The sequence below is a fragment of the Lontra canadensis genome, unplaced genomic scaffold, assembly GCF_010015895.1.
Source record: "Lontra canadensis isolate GAN:19392208 unplaced genomic scaffold, GSC_riverotter_1.0 scaffold174, whole genome shotgun sequence".
Lineage (NCBI taxonomy): Eukaryota > Metazoa > Chordata > Mammalia > Carnivora > Mustelidae > Lontra > Lontra canadensis.
Window position 1 is genome coordinate 1,509,520 of NW_022631168.1, and position 18,335 is coordinate 1,527,854.

Below are 18,335 nucleotides of genomic sequence, written 5' to 3' on the forward strand. Positions count from 1 at the left end.
TGTTACCTGTCCTCCTGCCTCACTGGCTAGAAGTCTGAGGTTCCCAAGGACATCCTCCTTGGGTTTGATTAATTTGCTAGAGTTAACTACAGAACTCAAAAACATTTACTTCAACATTTGCCAGCTTATTATAAAGGATACAGATAAACAGCTAGATGAAGAGGTACAAAGGTCAAGGTCCCACATACAGGAGTTTCTGTTCAAACCCAGTCCTTTTTGGTTTTTACAGAGGCTCCAGTCCCTCTCCCCTTCCCAGAGGTAAGGGGAGTGTGGGATTGAAAGTTCCAACCCTCTAATCACAGGGCTGGTTCCCCTGGCAACCAGTCCTCATGCCTAGGTTACTATGCAAAAGTCACCTCATTAATGTGACAAGACACCTTTATCACTATTATCACTTAGGAAATTCCAAGGGTTTTAGGAGCTGTGTACCAGGAAAGGAGATAAAGACCAAATATATATTTCTTATAAGTCACAATATCGCAAGTACCAAACCAAAATTTTTCACTTAACAGGTTTATTGTAGCAGCTCAGTTTTATTACATTCTACATATTTAATATAATTCTATCTGTTCTGCATAGATGGCATATTCATTAACTTTTACTGTTGACTTTTGTATTTGATATTTGCTGCTACCTGGCCTGAAGAAAGAGTCAGGGAGACAAACTTGCTTGGTGGATACGTGGTGCAGCCTTTAACTTTTCAGCAGAACTTTACTTTGATGTAGGCTTCAGTGTCAGCTTTTCTTCGTCCTCTCCTTCAAATCCCGAACAGACGAGAGATCTTCCCTTAGGATATCGGGCGCAACACTTACGCAGTTCTTGGATGACAGCCTGACACTTAGACTCCATGTAGTTGTTGGCTGAAAAACAGACAGGCAGACCCTAGTCATGATCTCATAGGACTCAGATGCAGGCAAGTTTAGATCAGTGCTTCCCATTCCTTTTCACTTCATTTTATCTAGGGACCTGGAAGAAAGAGGATGCCCCCAAATCCATTTAATTCTTTCTGATGTACAGACCAGTCAACAGGACAATTAGAAAAAAAAAAGCATGATTTAAAAGTGGTTGAAAGGTATTTTTACATATAAATTTCCTTTTCTTTCAGGTTAATAACTTATATACCCTTTTCTAGGACCGTGGTGGCTGTGGGACGTCCCTACCAAGTCTGTGCAACAGGGGGGCGGAAATTGCAGTCTCTGGATAGGGAGCTTTTTTACAGCTGTGAGCTAAGAATGGTTACATTTTAAAAGGGTTGCAAATACACACCCACACTCCCACCTACACACTCTACAACAAAGACCTTCCGCCTCGAAGGCCTAAAATATTTCCTATTTGGCCCTCGACAGAAAATATATGTAGAGCCCCTACTATACACAGACCTTAAGTCAGGGAGAAAGTGACCTAAAGGTTCTAGGTCAGCTGCAGTTGATCCAAGTCCCCCAGTGCTAAAATGGGGTGCATGGGAGTTAGTCCAGGATTTTAAAAAACAAACAAACACTAATTCTGACTAGAAAGAATATAACAGAGTGGCTGAATCCAAGCTTGGAGTCAGACCAAAAGGATTCAAACCCGCATTGCACCCCTTACTAGACAAGTTATCTGACTTCTGTGTCAATTTATCCATCTATAAAACGGGGGTCATAGCAGCATCCACCTCATGGATGAAAGGACTAAATGACTTAATATGTTTAAAACACTTATGGCTGTGCTTAATGCTAACTCAGTCCTTCCAGCCCTCAATCCTCCCACACTATATCCATATGTTGCTAATTCAAATAAGGTAAGAACTTATTTGGGAGAAGAAGCTGTGAAAAACGTTTTCCTTTTTCTTAAATTTGGAGGAAAGAAAAGGATGAATAAAGTAGCATTACTATCATTATACATCAACATTGTAGATTAGATTTTATGAAATACTGCTTACATCATAAAATGAGAAGTCTAAGAATGAAAGTTAAAAGGCAAAGGAAGTATACAAAAAGGGTTTTCTTTAGTAGTGAATCTTTGGGTAAATTCTTAACACTTTTCCTTCAGACCCTTCTATAGTTTCATGGACTCCCATCTCTATTACTTTACTAACGGGAAAAGTTAACAAAAACATCAGTGTTGAAGTTCAGAAAGCTCTGTAGCTTTTCTATTTGTTCTTCTGCCAATAATCATTCACTGATTAAAAAAAAATAAAATCCTCTAGCATTTGGTCAAACTTATTGGCCAATTTAGAACCAAATTAGGGGGAAAATCAAGTGGGCAAATCACATCAAATATGCTTTAGTTGAAATTTGCTTTTTTTAAAGACTTAGTTGCTGACTTGGCAGCCTGAATTCCAACTGCATTTTCAACACCCATTTCTAATCTGATTGCTTTTAAAAAAGTGGGTTTTCAGCCACAGTGAAGTATAACCAACCCATTTAAAACTAGTCTTTTTAAAAAAGGACTTTGCTCAGCTTAGTAATTCTTAACTCTGGCTGTACATTAAAATAACCTGGTTAGCTTTTTAGACTGATTCCTGCCCAGAACCCGTCTTCAGGAAGTCTTATTTAATTGTTCTAGGCAAGAGCTTTTTTTAAAGGTTCTAATGTATTTTAAAGATTTTAGTCTAATGTAAAGATTCTAACGTATAACCAGGATCGCAAACATGAAGCTTGGATCATATCACTTTGTATTTTCTGCATCTTTGTTGAAACAATGAGAAAAATCTTCAGGATGATTACAGAAATACTACTTTTGAGAGGAGCTCATATCATCTGCTGATAAGAAGAAAAGTTGGTCTCTTGTAGTTAGTTCACAGATAAAGTGGAAAAATATAAAAAAGCATTTAACATACTACCTTGTAAACATTTCTGTATTTCACAGGCTTGTTTCTGGCACGGATCCTTCTGCGGCATATCCAGAAAACTAAAATAAGAAAAACGATTTTTATTTTGTCTTTTATCCATAAAGACTTTAAAGCCCCTCTAGATGGGATCTTCTTCTGAGACAACCAGGTATGCTAGAAAACAATTGCACTAAAAAATACTCTTCCCATTCATAGGATGAATCAACTGTATTTTTATAATATCCATTTCGTTCAGTTTTGAAGACATAAATAGCTTTACATGAAAATAAAACCTTGAACTCAATCACCTCATCTTGAATATCGTAAACCAATTGCGGGCTAAAGGAGCCGATGCCACAGACCAATAGGCTTGCCCACTGCTCAGATCTATCATTCACAGAACCACCCTTGGTAAATGATTAAACTCCTTGAGCCTTTTTCCTTATAATTCATATGCAAAATGGGGGCCATCCCTACATACCTCAAAGCATTAGTGGAAGGATTAAGTGCACAGAATAGTCTAGCCGGGAAGGGAGGCAGTAAGGATTCAATACATGGTAGATGTGATTCCCAAGATTTTTTTAAAAAAATAAAGCCTTACTTTTAATGTACATGAACAGTTATGACTGCTTTAACTCGGAAAATTCTTTATCAGGTAGTAAATGGTTTCCTAGGAATCAGTAATATTTGGTGCTATTATTACTTCCTGAGAAAGGTGCTAGTTAAGCAGCTAAAATAATTTTTAGAGCTCTTACAGAAACCAACTTATTTATCTGTAGCCAGAGGATGAATTTAAGTGCCCATGATTTTGATTAGCAACCTCTAAAAATTTGAAGGCACAATTTCAGAAAGGAAAAAGGCCCAGTAGCCTTTGTAGCCCATTTCATTAATTCAAATAACCTCCTCTTTTTTCAGAGCCCCCTAAGTTCTCCGTAAGATCCAAGTTAGGTCAGTACTGGGAGGGGAAACACTGGAGCAAAACCTGGGATATTTACAGGATGGGAGAAGGAAAGGCAGGTGAATTGTGCAGGGCAAATAAGCGACACATAGATGTTGATGCTGCTAGGAGCTGCTCTCTTCTCTCTAAACCAGTACCAAGTCCTTGGTGATCGGGGCATCTGTTCTGTAGCAGGTGCTGACTTTTGTGGGACTCATCAGATCCCAGTTCCAGCTGATGATGTCCATTAACGGTTCTATGGCAATTTCCAAAGGAGTCAATTTCAAGTTACGTATCCTGACTAAGTGCTTTTTTGACTTGCTTTCTGCCTGTGTGAACCCCTCTCTGCAGTTCCACTTGTGGTGTTCTTCATGACCCTTCCTAAGCTTCTGTGTTCTTGAACAGTTTTTCAACCCAGTCCCTCCCCCCAGGCCCACAGGTGGGTGCACTGCAGTGGTGGATGAAGTGATTGCCATATACTGAATAGAACAGAGGAGCATATCTTCCTAGAATCCCAGCACCTGGAAAAAAAAGTAGATCATTAAAATCCCAACCAGAGTGAAAAAGAAAAAGGGAGAACAGGCGAGAAATAGAAATACATACCAGGTTAATCATCAGGCAAAAGCTTAAGCAACAGCTCCTGTACTCCCCTGACCTGTCAGAAAAAGAAAGTTTATAGAGTTCTCTGTTGTAAGAGCCCCCAATACAATGGAAGACGATTAAGCAACATGGGTACCATTAAATGATGCTGGATCTGCCACAAGCGAGAGTTGTTATCCATGTAGCGTTCCTCAGGGTAGAGTTGCCACATGAGAGGTAGCTGGGAGGTAAGAAGGTGACTTGGTCTAGCTGCGTCACCTAAGGGAACCTGAACTTGCTGGACTCGTGCCCTTAGGGAACTCGTCTCCTAATGGAAAAAAATGATCAAAAATAAAAGCAAAGATTTCAGAATTTTGAGACTGGTTAGAAACCAAGTTACTTAAAAGCAAAATCAATTTAAAAAAATAAGCAAAATGGAAACACTTACCTCTTCCACGACGGCCACCCACGTGCGCTGGTATTCGTCGCGGTAGATGCCCTCTTGATGAACCCAGAGGTGATCCGGTGGAGCCCCCACATCCTCTCCTGCCATTCTGGGCTTTGGGTTCCAATTCTAGCCCTGCTTTTCTCCACCTAAGCCTGCAGCACCCGCGCACAGGACACAGGTGTGACTTTTCGGGTTGGAATGAACTCACCAGTGAGCAAGGTGACCTGGAACTAGCAACCACCAACCAGACAAAAACTCTTACATATCTACTTGCACAGCCTGCATGGAGCCGAGGCCATCTGACACTCATCAAGACACTCAAGTGCCACTCAGCAGAGCCTCAGGTCGCGCTAACTCTTGCCTGTGAAGCACTCAGCTCCTGAGCTCAGTGGGGAGCTCTGTGGAGATGTAGGACTAGCACCTTAGGAAGCTGGGCAGTGCTGTCACAGTCTCTGCATTCACAGAGCAGCCTCTGACAAAATGCAGTTAGCAACGGAGTGTGCACAAGCACTTATTTGGGCAGCGATGGATGCGTGTGCCATATTCCCCAGGTAAAAGCCCCTTTCAAGCAATTCCATTTTAAAGGACTGTGAAGGCTGAATTATGCGCATCGCTTTCTAAATTAAAATTCAAAGTTTGTTTTAAGGACAAACAACCCATTTATCAGCTTACTTAGAAAGGTTACTGATAGCAGTTGGGCATTTCCAGAAGGGGGTTTTCATGTTAAGGAAAATATTTAAGGTAGCTTCATGGAATTCTGAGGCTGCAAAAGACTTTTGGGATCATGGTGATTGGGAGCAGAGAGCAAATGATGGTTATCCATCTAGATCCTTGTTCATTTTAATAATGCTTCAGGATGTCATCGGAACCCGTTTCTCCACAGAGGTGTGCATTGTAATTCTGATTTCACAAGTCATAAGGCCAGAAAAGGCCTCCGCCATTTGAGAGGTGTAAAGGAAGCAAATCTCCTGGGCAAACTCTTTCCATAACGCAGACTCGGCTCTAACCCCATAAGGGTTTTCTGCCTAGCTCTGGATTGCATTTCAGGGCCTCACGATTACTTGACCTGCATTTTGCAGGAATGAATAGTTTGTACCTGGCTCCCAGCATCATGGCATGGTTTCGCTGTATTTCTTCCTCTGACAGAGCAGATATGGCATTGGGGGATCTGCCCCACCGAACAAACGCCTCCTGTTCTCACTAGGTGGCCTTTAGGCAGGAGAGGAACTGCAGCACATCTCCGAAGGTTGCTAAACCATTACTGAGATTGCCAAGAGCAAATGAGATGCGAGAACACGGTATGATACAGCCAAGGAAAAAGCCTGAAAGAACTAATTGAGTCAAACCAAGCCCTCTTTTCAAGGATAGCAGGTTTTTTTTTTTTTCTTATCACTGTCAGTTCACCTTCTCTAGTAGTAGAGGAAGATGTGTTTTAGAGATGTAATAAATGGTCTGATTTCAGTGGATAATTTAAGAGCATCATAGTTGCTTCACCCATTGTATCCTGAATGGAGTTGACTCTGAGCCCATGGCAAGCCCCCACTGGGCTCTGTCATCGCAAACTCACCTAAAGAACCCCTTCTCCTTCACCAAATCCCAGTTTCTCTAGGTGGCAACACCACGTCTCCTGATCTTGCAGACTCAAAACTTGCAAGTTATCTTGGACTTCTTCCTCTTCTTCGGTTGCTGCATCCTATCTGTCATCAATTTCAGCAAGCACCACTGCCACAATATTTGAGGCAAACTTTCACCTAAATAGTAGGCTCATTTCTAGCTCCAAATCCTTGCTTGAGCTTTCTACTTGCCTAACATGCCTCCACAAGCCGTTCTGCCTACCTCAGTACTATTATGGCAGAGTGCGGGTGCCTGCCTTCTCTAGGAAAACTTCGTGTCTCCTAGGACTACTGCAGCGTTTATGTCTCAGCTCAAGCTCATATTTTTGCCTCTAATTATAAATTGCCTTTGCACATTTGCTCTGCTTATTTCACAAGCCTTGTCTCCCCTCAAATACAGTATTATAAGGTCTTCCATAATAGGAATGATATAGTAGTTCTGGGCACCTGAAGTGTCAATACTCGTCAGTGTTCCTGTGTGCGAGTGAGTGGATATGTACGCGGAGCAGAGAGGGGAAACAGATAGAGACCACGTATACGTGGGTAGAGACAGATTCTTTAGGTATATTATAGAACCATATATTCTGTCAAAGTCATTTTTTTTCCATTTAGCAGATACAATTGTTCTGCCTCTCCTTTTCCCCAGGGCTGTGGAAAGGAGAGATACAAACAAAAAGTAAATACTAATGTAAAAAATATATATATTAAAGTCTGGATTTTGAGTACAAAAGAAATAAGTATGGCCATTAAAAGAAAAAATAGAACCAAGTATTAAGAGTTTCACCACCATCTCACCTTCACAGATAGTCAACAACTAATATATCGACATTTAAGCTTGTTTTGAATGAAAAGCAAAATTTTACTGGTTGCACTGACATCAAAATGAAATGATTCCAGTGATATAGAGGGCAGATAAATTGGAGATGATAGTCCGAGTTACTATGAATTACTACAAAGAGGCCTATGAGTCACTACAAAACATTCTCAGAAGAAAGGCAGTGTGATGTGCTGCTGGGACCTGAAGGCCGACATGCTGGGCATCTGGAGGATGAGCCGGGGAACAAACTCCCGCTCGTGACCCTGCGCTTATGTGTGTTACCGCTCACGGCGAAGCTGCTGCATGAGCACAAGCCAACAATATCCTTACCAGAGAAAAGCAAAGGCTGAAGGCCTAAGATTAAGATGAAGGATCATAAAATCACAGGTTGTATAAATTGGAAACCATTTCCCTAAAATGTCATTCTTGGAACACTTGCCCCTAACTTTTTCCTGGGTCAGATAAGTTTGGGAATCTTATAGTCACAAGGTTCATGAGTGTGGTAAAAACTCTGGCAAGTCACACAGTAAAGAAACCTTATTTTAACATTTCCCAAATTCATTTGATTAGACAACATTCTTCTGCACATGAAACTTGTTCACAAAATTCAGAACATCTTGAACTAAGATGAATCTCTAAAATCCTCAAGATAAACTGAGGTACAACATGCAATATAATACCCAACGTAAACCTCCTCCACTCAACTCAAAGGAATACTACCATCTGCAAATTCAAGTGGATTCAAAAAGTGCTTATATGGCTTTATCATCCATTAAAGCACTAAAGCAGATTGTCCCCATGGGGGTCACCTTGATTTCATGGCCAGAGACCACACTGGCCTAGACACACTATTTCCTAGTAAGGAAATAATTTCATAATTTCATTTGGAGGAAAAATTTCATAAATTTCCTATTAAATTAAATGGATGATAAACAACATAGAAAGACTTCCTTATGAAAAGTATAATTTACTTCCATTTCCCGGTGCTTGAACAATTTGTAAACACTAACCGGTTGAACATAGTTATTTTCTTTGAAGTGAATTAATCAACTGATTTAATTACAATGGGTGAAGTTACTAAGAACACATGCCCTGATTTTGCCACTTGCTAGCTTTGGAAATTGGGACACGTTAACGTCTCTACACTTGTTTTCTGAGGTGTTAAATGAGCAATAAACAACGTATTGATTATCATGGTCAGCACTTACTTATTTTATGTTTTATGGATACTGTTATTACGGCCACTTACAGATAAGGGAAGTAAGTAAGGCACAGAGAAGTTAGGTAACTTGCATGAAGTCAGAACACAGCTAGGAATTGTACAGTTTGATTCCCATTTGGGTAGTTTACATGGAAAGGTAGCAAAAAAATAAGCATGCTGTAATAGTCTTTTTCTGTACTCCACTTAAACATTTAGAACTGTAAAATGCAGCCACGAGCATTATAAAAGTTAGAGAATGTTGGTCTGATATTTGAGATTGACTAACAGCAACAAGAAAGACAAGGTGTTTTTGTTGTTGAAGGTGCCTAAAGGCACTTTATAAAGTCAAAACATTCCATTGCTAAAGATAATAATGAGAAGAGCCATTGTTGTCCCATTAAGGCAGGGCGTACAAGCCACAAACAGTAACTAATATATGTGTCACAAATATAACTAATACATGGTGTAAAACCGAGACTTAAGAGAAAATTTCGATGGGTCCAATGTAATTGCACACTTTAAGTTTTGCCCAATGTTCATCATTACCAAGATGAAGCATGGAAAGAGGTGCCGTGTGATCCTTTTGTGTTAGGTAAAAATGGGGGTTGCTGGTATACCTGTCAGAGATAATTTCAGTGGATGCGGACCCTGTCTGTGGGGGGACTTGGGTTGGAACTGAGTTGGGAGAAAAGAGCAAAGCATCAACACCTCTTCAAGGAGCACGTTGGGAATGTTCCCTTTCCAGTACTGCCATGCCTGCCTGGCTTCAACACTGCGCAGGGAACAGAAAACCAGATCAAACAGACATAAACACTCTGATTTAGCACGGTTCTTACAACCCACGTGTAATCCCTAATCTTGGGAGTTGAAAGAGCTGTACTTTTACCCGTGGCACGTTTGACATTCCTGAAAAGAAAACCTGTTTTCCATGGAATTTCACCACGTCTGATATCATCGAGACAAGGGGAGCTGAGGAAATTGACATTGTGGATATCGACTGCGAGACATCCCAGACCTTTAATACAACTCGAGTCCCCCATTCCCGTTCCCTGCACCGAACGCGTAGGAGCCCTACGAGCCAATGTAGAACACAGCAGCAGCCAAGCTTAAGAGTGATACTTTTTCAGATACAGTATAGCACTGTTTCTGGAAGACGTTACTCACATGAATATAATGTTTCTCGGGCTAATTAATCCGCCTCAGGAGCAGCGAGGCTAAAACTTCCAGGTTCCCCCGCCCTGGGCCACTCAAGCCGCGATCGGGACGTGAGCCCGGGGCGAGCAGAGGGGCATCCCGGGCCGAGGTCACCCGAACCGAAGTTAGGAGGCGAGGGCCGGCGACCGGAAGCGGTCCAGGGAGAGTTGTACAAAATTCAGGGGCCGTAACTTGGAAACCAAGCGAAATAAAATAAGACCTGAACTGTCTTAGGACCGAATTTCACAGGAGCGTCCCTCTGGCTCAGGAGGCCGGCGCGCGCAGCGAGGCCGCCTCAAAGGGCTGTCCCCGGAGCGTGTAGGCCGCGTACGGCTCTCTTCAGCGGGCGGGCAAAATGGGCGCGGGCGCTCTAGAGGCGCCCGCCCCGCCGCTCGGGCGCCGCTCACAGAGCACGTCGGCCCGCGAACCGCGAGCGCCGCCTCCCTGCCCACCCCTCCACCGGGCCTGACGCCCCGACCGCGGCCGGCTACCGCCCTGCGCCCGACGGCCACGCCTGCCCCAACCGGCGCGGGCGTCTCCCAGGTGCCGCCGGGCCGGCCCCGCCCCGCCCCCGTGCGCCCGCCTCGAGCCCCGCCCCGAGCCCCGCCCCACCCCGACCACCCCGCCCCGCCCCGCCCCGCCCCGCCCCGCCCGCGCTCCCCAGGCCCCGCCCCCGCGGAACCGCGCTCGGGAGTACCCGGTTGGCCAGGCCCGGATTGGGCCCGAGGCGGACGTGAGCAGGGTCGGACCAAGATGGCGGTGCAGGTGGTACAAGCCGTGCAAGCGGTTCATCTCGAGTCGGATGCTTTCCTAGTTTGCCTCAACCACGCTCTGAGCACCGAGAAGGAGGAGGTGATGGGGCTGTGTATAGGGGAGGTGAGTAGGTCACTTAACCTGACCGGAACCCTGCTGAGCAGTCGCAGCGTGTCCCCGGGTTGGGTGTTGGCAGCGCCCAGGGCTGCGGAGGCTAGGGGAACCTCTGACCGGCACCCTTGGACCGAGACTTGGGATGATCAGGTAGTGCAGGCCCCGTGTCTTCTGTCGCTGAACTCGCGTTGAGCCTCCTGCAATGCCACAGCGATCTGCATAATCCTCTGGGTGGGCCTTGCATTTTCTCTAGATCAAGTGATTACCCCATTGACCAAAACCGCGAGTCAGGCCGCTCGCCTCCAGCCTTCTTCCTGGGACGCCTTCTAAGGATATCAGAAAACCGGACAGGGAAGAGGGTTCCAAAGACGCAAAGGTTTCCACCGGGTTAAGTGTTGCAGAGGGGCGAAAGACGATGAGGAGACATACCTTAGTTGTTTATAATCCGAAGTAAGAATTCTCCAGCCTTTCGTGCTGGTATACAGGAACACATGACCCAAGTTGCATATAATCTCCATCCGTGTACATCAGACTGGCGTAATGTGATCAATAATGTTTTCTGCTTTTTCCCACTCTAGTTGAATGATGACACAAGGTAAGAATATATTTCTTTACTCATATCTTTTGATCTATATCTTACTGTTAACTCAAAATGATGACAAGTTTGGCAGTATTGTGTACAACTTCTATTTTAAGTTACCATTACGAATCCGGAGCTCCCTCAGTGACACACTTTGAATTCCACCCCAACTCTGAAGGTTGGTTTCCACCTTACTTCCTACTTGGAGAATTTTCAGTTTGATATATGTATGACCTTCTGAAAAAATACGGGTAGGGATACCAAGATCATGAGTGAACCTATGAAAGCTCTTACACATAGAATTTTGTATGACTTGTATGACTGTTACATTCCATTTTGTGGCTTGATATGTTTTATGTTCTGTCTCCCCTGAAATGACAACGAAATACAGGTAATTTTCTTTGGAGCAGATAATAAGCATATTAAGAGACATTTCCCCCTATTGACTCCTTGCTTCATCTAAACTGTCAGTGGCTTTCTGCTTCCCTCTGGTGGACTCTATAATGATCTCAGATGGCCAGAAACTTGAGTGCTCCAGGAGGCAAAAGCTTTGGGTGACGTTTATTTAAATTTCAAAGCATAGCAGAGTGTGTATTTCACAACCCCACCTCCTTAATACCCAATATTCTAGGAATTTCGCTTTGCCACTGAACAGATTATGTACTTCGCCACTTTTCCTTTGTTTCTGCTAAGGTTTCACTGCAAAAACTGCAAATCTTGTTACTTTGCTTTAATATCTTTTTATATTCCAAAATTCAGTTCCCTTTTTTCCCCCTAATTTATCCCCAAAAGGAGTGACTCCAAATTTACGTATACTGGAACTGAAATACGCACAGTTGCTGAAAAGGTATGTATGCTAGAATTTTGCATGATAGAAATTTGCAGTAGGGGAGGGATTTCTGTCCTGAATCTTATGATCTCAGCCCGGGATTAATCTGATCTGCACAGGCCCACACTTATGGTTGGGTAGGATGTTCTCTCCAATAAAACCAGATGAAGAGTGTACTCACTGGGACTGGAACCTAATTTTTCTGTTTGCAGCAAATTCAGATGAGGAATCACTCTCAGCTCTCCTTGCCGTTCTCTGCCTGATCTCTGGCCCTTCTCCCTGCTTCCTTGAACTTTTGCTGGTTTGCTTCCTTGAGATCTGTGAATTCTTTCACATCACTGTTACCTCCTTATCTCAAGTCCCAAATCCTACTTTGGCAACCTTCTGCTGTAAGCAAACTATGCATAACTCATAATTCTTAGTTTATCTTTACTTTTTTCCTGTCTATAATCCTGCCTCGCCTTTTCTGGCATGCTCTAGCCTTCATGGTCTAGTAGAATGTTTTTCAACCTACACTTTTTGGTTCATTGTGTATCCAATGTGTTGCAGGCCACTGCTTTTGTAAAATACAGTAAAAATAAATTATGGCTTCTTTTCTGCTAGGCAGATGATGGGCGGGTTAAAAACTATCAGGCAAAACAACTACTTTTTATCCTTATATCCAAACTTCTCCATGTTAACCACTTTGCCTCCTTTCTTCCCATATCAAGGAAAGAAGTTTACTTCCTATCCAGAGCTACAGGTTCTTCAAAAAACTTGTTTATCAAATATCCTCTCTTCTGAGTCTTCAACCTTTTGACACTTTTTTCCCCTTAGGATACAGATGTGCTTAAATTACTCTCATTTTACAAAGGAAAGAAAAATAACTTTTCAATCCCTGTAGTTACTAGAATCCTTTGAATAGTCAGACCTCTTAAACGAATAGGCTACAATCATTATAATTTCTTTACCTTCTGTAGTCACGCATACCAAGTTCTGGTTTCCAGTTCTGTCTCTCCAGCCACCTCCCCATAGCTGTATCAGTGGATTATTTCTTGGTGCTAATCTTAAATCTTTCTCCTTGGAACTCTGAACTGTCGTGGGTTTTCTGTTTGTTTTGTTGTATCTCCCTATTCCTCTTCTCTCCCTCCCATCCATTATGGGCTCTTCATCCTCCGCATTAAATATTGGTATTCTCCAAGTCTTTGGCTTGGCCTCCTTGCCTTCCCGGAATGTCTTCTGGGCAACATTACCTTCCCTATGGCTTTAGCTACAACATTAAAGTTCAATCTCGCTTTAAATCTTTCCTCTGATACTTACTGTGGGACTTTAGGCATGTTATTTAACATCTGTGAGCTTTGATTTCTTTGTTTGTAAAACGGATAATGACAGTAACTAACCTCATAGAATTGTTGGGAGACTTGAATTTGGGTAATGGACGTAAAACACTCATTTCTGAACTAGACACGGTAATAGAACCAACCTCACTGTGTCACTGGGGAGTTATTTTTATTTAGATAGTTATTTTTAATTTCAAGTTTTAATTGAAATCCCAGTTAACATGTAGTGTAATATTGGTTTCAGGAGTCAAATTTAGTGATTCATCACTTACATACAGCACCCAGTGCTTATCACAAGTGCCCTCCTTAATGCTCAGTACCCTTTTAACCCATTGCCCAGCCCACCTCCCTCTATCAACCCCTAGTTTGTTCGCTATAGTTAAGAGTCTGTTTTATGGTTTGCCCCTCTTTGTTTTTTCCCCTATGTTCATGTTTTGTTTCTTAAATTCTACATATGAATGGAATCGTATGGTATTTGTCTTTCTCTGATAGACTTATTTCACTTAGCATAATCCACTCTAGCTCCGTCCGCATAGTTGCAGATGGCAAGATTTCATCCTTTTTATGGCTGACTAATACACACACACACACACACACACACACACACGCACACATACACACACACCCCACCCACCATATACCTCCTCTTCCTTAGCTATTCATTAGTCTATGGACATGTGGGCTCTTTCCATAATTTGGCCGTTGTTGATAATGCTGCTGTAAACATTGGGGTGCATGTATCACTGGGGTGGTTACCAAGTTAAAAAATGGAAAGCACTTTTTCAGGTGCCTGACACATGGCAGGTAGCCAATAAGTATTTTGTTAATATCCAGTAGATAATAGTTAATATCAATTATCCCAAACTCTAGAACTTCATACTCTACTGCCTATTTCAAGTTTAGCTAGACAGAGGCATCTTAAACTAACATGTTCAAAACTGAACCTTCCCTCTTCCTCCAACCCACTCCAACATTCCTCCACCACAGTAGTTCCCAAGCCTGGGGGTGCCTTGGAATTACCAGTAATTCTCACTCCGTTGGAGTGAGACCTCGGCGGCAGGAGTTTGAAAACTTCCCCAGGCGATTCTAACGTGCAGCTGTGTTTGGGCACCGCTCAAAGCCATTCACAGCCGTAGATAGCTTCCGTTTTATTTCCAGCACCTCATCCCGACTGTGGCCACCTTATTGGAGGTCCTTGTCACTTTTATTCTTGAACACTTGCTAGCCTCTCCCCAGTCTTCTTGCCTCCAGTCTCTTGTCTCTAGTCCTCTCTTCTGGTTGCTTAGGGTATAATCTTTTGAAAACATAAGTGTGACATAAGTGTGCTTAAAATCGGTGCATTTCCCATTACCTTTAGGATGAAGCTCCACTAGTTAAGCATTCAGGGCCTTCTTGATATCATTTCTGTTTATCTCCAACTTCTAACCATGGTAAATTACGGCATTTTCCAGGTTATGTTGTACTGTATCTGCTGGGTTTTATGCTTGGACTGCTTCCCTCTCCTCTGCTTGGTTAACTCCTTACCCCTTGAAGCTGCCGCCTGTCTCCTTTAAGGAATCTGCCCTGACCCGTAGGCTAGGTTAGAAAGAGTCCTCTGTGCTCCGACTGCTCCTTGAGCATGTCTGTCACAATGCATGTGTGCTGTCCTAGAGCTGATCACCTGTCTCTCTTCCTGGACATGACTGCTGTATCCTGTTCATCTTTCTGTACTTAGGCCCTCATGCAGTGCCTTACGTACAAGTATATAGTCAATAAATATGTGTTGTACAAATGAACATACATTCCCTAAAATAGGAAATTAGTGTTTACCTGCCCATGAGCCATGGAGAGGCATGCCAGGGGCCTCAAGTTCCTATAAAGGGCCTGATGGTGAATACATTCTTTGTTGCAGTTACTTAGCTACAATACATAAATGAACGAACGTGGCCGGATTTTGCCCAAGGGAGGCTGGGCAGGCCAGACTTTGCTAGCCCTTGTTCTACACCAAGACAGAGGAGCAAAAGCAACTGGGTTTTAGTACTTGAATTCCAAGACTGAAAAGGCGTGGGGCCAGTCTAGCTAAACTGGAATATTTTATGTGACTATGACTGTAACAAGGTTAGGGTTAGGGTCATTCCTAACCCTAACCTTAACCCGAACCCTAACCCTCAAGCCTGTCAGCTACCAGTGGCTTTCAGGGACATCTGTGAGTCCTTTGTGGCCTTTATTTATACTTGTCTTATTTTGTTTTTCATCTGTGTCTGGGCTGGTCTTGTTATCCTATCCTGAACTTCTTTTCCTCCTTCCTCTAGGCACTGAAATCTTATCTTACAACAGAGAGAGAAAAAAGTCACCCTGGGCATCAACTCCTACTAAAATACATTGCCAGTCTTAATGATGTAATTTTATTTTTCAGGAGTCCATGCCCTCATCTGGAATTCTGTATTGATTTGTACTGGTCAAATAGATACTAAACTTCATGAATTCAGTGATCTTATCTTTTTAGTAGATGTTGTCATGGCATATCTTTGCCATCCTTTTATTTTTGGTCTTTTTGTATACTGGTATTTAAAGTGTGTGTTTCTTATTAGCAGCATTTAGTTTTTAAAAAATCTAGTCTGATAACATTCCAATTACATTTAATGTAATTGCTGATATATATGGGTTATGGCTTTATCTTTTTGCTTTGTATTAGACCCGCTTGTTTGCTTTTTCTCTTTTTCTTGCCTTTTGAGTCAATCAGATATGCTTTATTATCTCACTTTGAGCCTCCCAGTTGCAACATTTTTTTTCACTTTCCTGCATATTTCAGTATGCATTCCTGATTTGTTCATTTTCCTGATAACTATTTCCTGATAACATTTCCCTGATAATGCTAGAACCTTAGAATATAGAATTCTTGGTTGGTGGATCTTGTCTTCATGCACTTAATACATCACTATATCCTCTCTAGGCTTTCATGGTTTCTGTTGAAAACTCGGCTTTTTGTCCTGTTGCTCCTTGGGAGGTCAAGGGTCTTTCTATCTTTGCTTTTGATTTTCTTTATTGTGTACTCTGTGCCTGCCAGACACTGTACCCTTGATGGGGATAAAAATATAACTAAAACATGCTCTTTGCCTGCCCTTCCAAAGCTTATGTTCTAGTAGAGGAGAAAATTATGTCAACATGCGATAAACTATAGTGAGACATGTGTGTATTATAAAAACAGTCGTATGGGAGGGGAGAGTGAGCAGGGAATTTGAAGCTGTGAAAGACTTCACTTGGTGGAAAAAGGCAAAAAGCTGACCACATGTGCCTAATGGCTGCTGACTTCATGAGTCTCCTCTGTGATTTCACATCTGCCAATGCCACACCTGTGTTTTCCCATGAAACTTGTAAACCATCTCATACTTCTGATTTTGACTCCTCTGTCTTCCTTTTTGGCTCTTCTTGGTCTGCCTCATCTGAAACATGGGACCCCCGTTAATTCAGGCCTGGACCCCTGCTCCCTCTCCCTGCTCTATTCCTTGACTCTTATTTACATCTTATTGTAGATCAGCTCATTTCCTTCCCTCCTGATCCTTTTTAAACTTAGGTCTGCCTCCTGTGTTCCACTGAGATTCAACCTTGAAATTTTAGAGGTTATCCTTATCAACTTCCTGTCCTCTATCACCCATGGGCCATTAGTTACCAAATCTTGTGGATTCTTCCTTCTTAATGAATCTCAAATCTGTTTCTTCTGTCTCTTCAATCCGCTTAGCCCAGTATTTTGTCATGACTTCACATCCAGGCTGTCTGAAACAGTACCCTTCCTTCCTGTGCATCCTGCCGATCATGGTGTCAAGGCCCCATACATTTTTATCCTGATCTTTCTTGGTCTTACTGTCTGCCATTCCATCTCAAGTTCTGTACTTAAAGAAGTTGGCCAACATGTCTCCCAGACATCTTACTTATATCAATTTGGCACCTACAGAAATTCTGTGTGTTTGTACACACGCACACACACTCAGAGCAGCCAGGAAATAGTACACTTGGTGGCCCGTGACAAGTTTTTTTCTAATCGAAGTGACTCCTTTCCTCTAAGCTTTTGTAGCATTGATTTACTACATGATATCATTATAATTTCGTGTATGATACTTGTTGCTTAAGCAGACTGATAGCGTTTTGAATACTTGGACGTCAGCCTCTGATTGTCAGCCGTGGATTGTCAGGCTCTGACTCGTGTTCTTTTCTGTGAGAGTATCCTGCACGTAGTGGTAAACCAAATGGTTATTAGTTATCATTCAGAACACTGTTCCTTCATCCAAATGTCTTCTATTTGACATATTCTGTTATTCATGAGAAAATCATCCGTTTTCTAAATGCAGTTTTTAACCTGATAATATAATGCAATACACGTGTTATTGGAGAAAGACAGAAGTAAACATTTCTATGGATTTTCCTCTAGGTTGACACCGTCAGAATTGTTCACATTCATTCTGTCATCATCTTGCGACGTTCTGACAAGAGGAAGGACCGAGTGGAAATTTCTCCAGAGCAGCTGTCTGCAGCCTCAACAGAGGCAGAGATATCCTTACTAGTCAATAAGAAGTTTTTACGTGCTCTGGGGCTTCTGGGCCAGGCTCCTCTGTTTGCCGCCTTAGCCTGCTTGTGGAAATTTCACAGGTTTTCTTCCTGGTGACTCTTTCCCAGTTTTCCTATTTACCCGTCAGGTCCAGTTGTTTGATTAATCAGATTTTCTTCCCATTTTTCCTTTTGAGTGGCTTTTATTAGAAAAATTAGAAATTTCTAACGTTCCTGCTCTTAAATGCGGGAAGATCCCAAGGTCAAACCTGTGACAATGAACTTTATGGGGGAGTTCCCTCCTCCTTCCTTTCATTCCCCCACTGCCCCTCTCTAGTTCCCTCTGTCCCCCTCCCAAGTTTTCCTAATATGATTTCATTTCTAGGCCTTTGATGATCTTGGTCTCCATACTTTGGAGAGATTTCCTTTTGAGGCTGCCTCTCCAAAAAATGCATTGCTAAAAACCGAATGCAATATTCCATGTTAAATATAACCAAAAAAAGTATCAAATGAGACTTTTGCTTCCAATGATTGGGACTCCATACCTCAGCTATAGAAAGTTAAATTTGCATCAGTGGCTTTTAGTAATTCAGTGTTTTTTATTATTAAGTTTATCTT

General features: G+C 42.4%; 3 protein-coding genes across 8 annotated transcripts in view; 1 reads left to right on the top strand and 2 right to left on the bottom strand.

Annotated features, from left to right (window-relative positions):
- Window positions 1-497: 497 nt before the first annotated feature.
- On the bottom strand, window positions 498-9,682 carry CMC4 (C-X9-C motif containing 4). Of its 3 annotated transcripts, none has more exons than XM_032846341.1 (3): window positions 9,572-9,682; window positions 2,825-2,892; window positions 498-860 (listed from the first exon to the last, which is right to left on the bottom strand). In XM_032846341.1, exons 2-3 carry the CDS (start codon window positions 2,880-2,882, stop codon window positions 712-714), a joined length of 207 nt encoding a protein of 68 aa, XP_032702232.1. In that variant the 5' UTR covers window positions 2,883-2,892; window positions 9,572-9,682; the 3' UTR covers window positions 498-711. The 3 variants fall into 3 exon arrangements, with proteins under 3 accessions (XP_032702232.1, XP_032702231.1, XP_032702230.1); XM_032846340.1 differs by lacking the exon at window positions 9,572-9,682 and adding an exon at window positions 3,808-4,242; XM_032846339.1 differs by lacking the exon at window positions 9,572-9,682 and adding an exon at window positions 3,121-3,395.
- MTCP1 (mature T cell proliferation 1) lies at window positions 4,168-9,679 on the bottom strand. The gene is made up of 5 exons (XM_032846338.1): window positions 9,572-9,679; window positions 4,777-4,928; window positions 4,486-4,656; window positions 4,353-4,404; window positions 4,168-4,270 (listed from the first exon to the last, which is right to left on the bottom strand). The coding sequence occupies exons 2-4, from the start codon at window positions 4,879-4,881 to the stop codon at window positions 4,357-4,359; spliced, it is 324 nt and encodes a 107-aa protein (XP_032702229.1). The 5' UTR covers window positions 4,882-4,928; window positions 9,572-9,679; the 3' UTR covers window positions 4,168-4,270; window positions 4,353-4,356.
- Window positions 9,683-10,293: 611 nt separating the features above from the next.
- Window positions 10,294-18,335, top strand: part of BRCC3 (BRCA1/BRCA2-containing complex subunit 3) — a 52,776-nt gene continuing 44,734 nt past the window's right edge. For 3 of the 4 annotated variants that reach the window (XM_032846411.1, XM_032846410.1, XM_032846413.1), the window contains exons 1-4: window positions 10,294-10,477; window positions 11,047-11,063; window positions 11,841-11,895; window positions 17,602-17,721. In XM_032846411.1, the coding sequence (XP_032702302.1) occupies window positions 10,355-10,477; window positions 11,047-11,063; window positions 11,841-11,895; window positions 17,602-17,721 (315 nt within the window). In that variant the 5' untranslated portion in view covers window positions 10,294-10,354. The remainder of the gene's footprint in view (window positions 10,478-11,046; window positions 11,064-11,840; window positions 11,896-17,601; window positions 17,722-18,335) is intronic. The other variant, XM_032846412.1, reaches the window with a different exon arrangement.

Bases quoted from the DNA above. Each gene is read 5' to 3' on its own strand.
- CMC4 (XM_032846339.1), bottom strand. From the start codon at position 3,206: ATGATAGATCTGAGCAGTGGGCAAGCCTATTGGTCTGTGGCATCGGCT. The intron at 2,893-3,120 runs GTGATTGAGTTC...TTCTTATTTTAG, and splicing joins TTTACGATATTCAAGATGAG to TTTTCTGGATATGCCGCAGA. The intron at 861-2,824 runs GTAGTATGTTAA...TCTGTTTTTCAG, and splicing joins AATACAGAAATGTTTACAAG to CCAACAACTACATGGAGTCT.
- MTCP1 (XM_032846338.1), bottom strand. From the start codon at position 4,881: ATGGCAGGAGAGGATGTGGGGGCTCCACCGGATCACCTCTGGGTTCAT. The intron at 4,657-4,776 runs GTAAGTGTTTCC...TTTTTCCATTAG, and splicing joins GGGTGGCCGTCGTGGAAGAG to GAGACGAGTTCCCTAAGGGC. The intron at 4,405-4,485 runs GTACCCATGTTG...TTTTTCTGACAG, and splicing joins AGATCCAGCATCATTTAATG to GTCAGGGGAGTACAGGAGCT.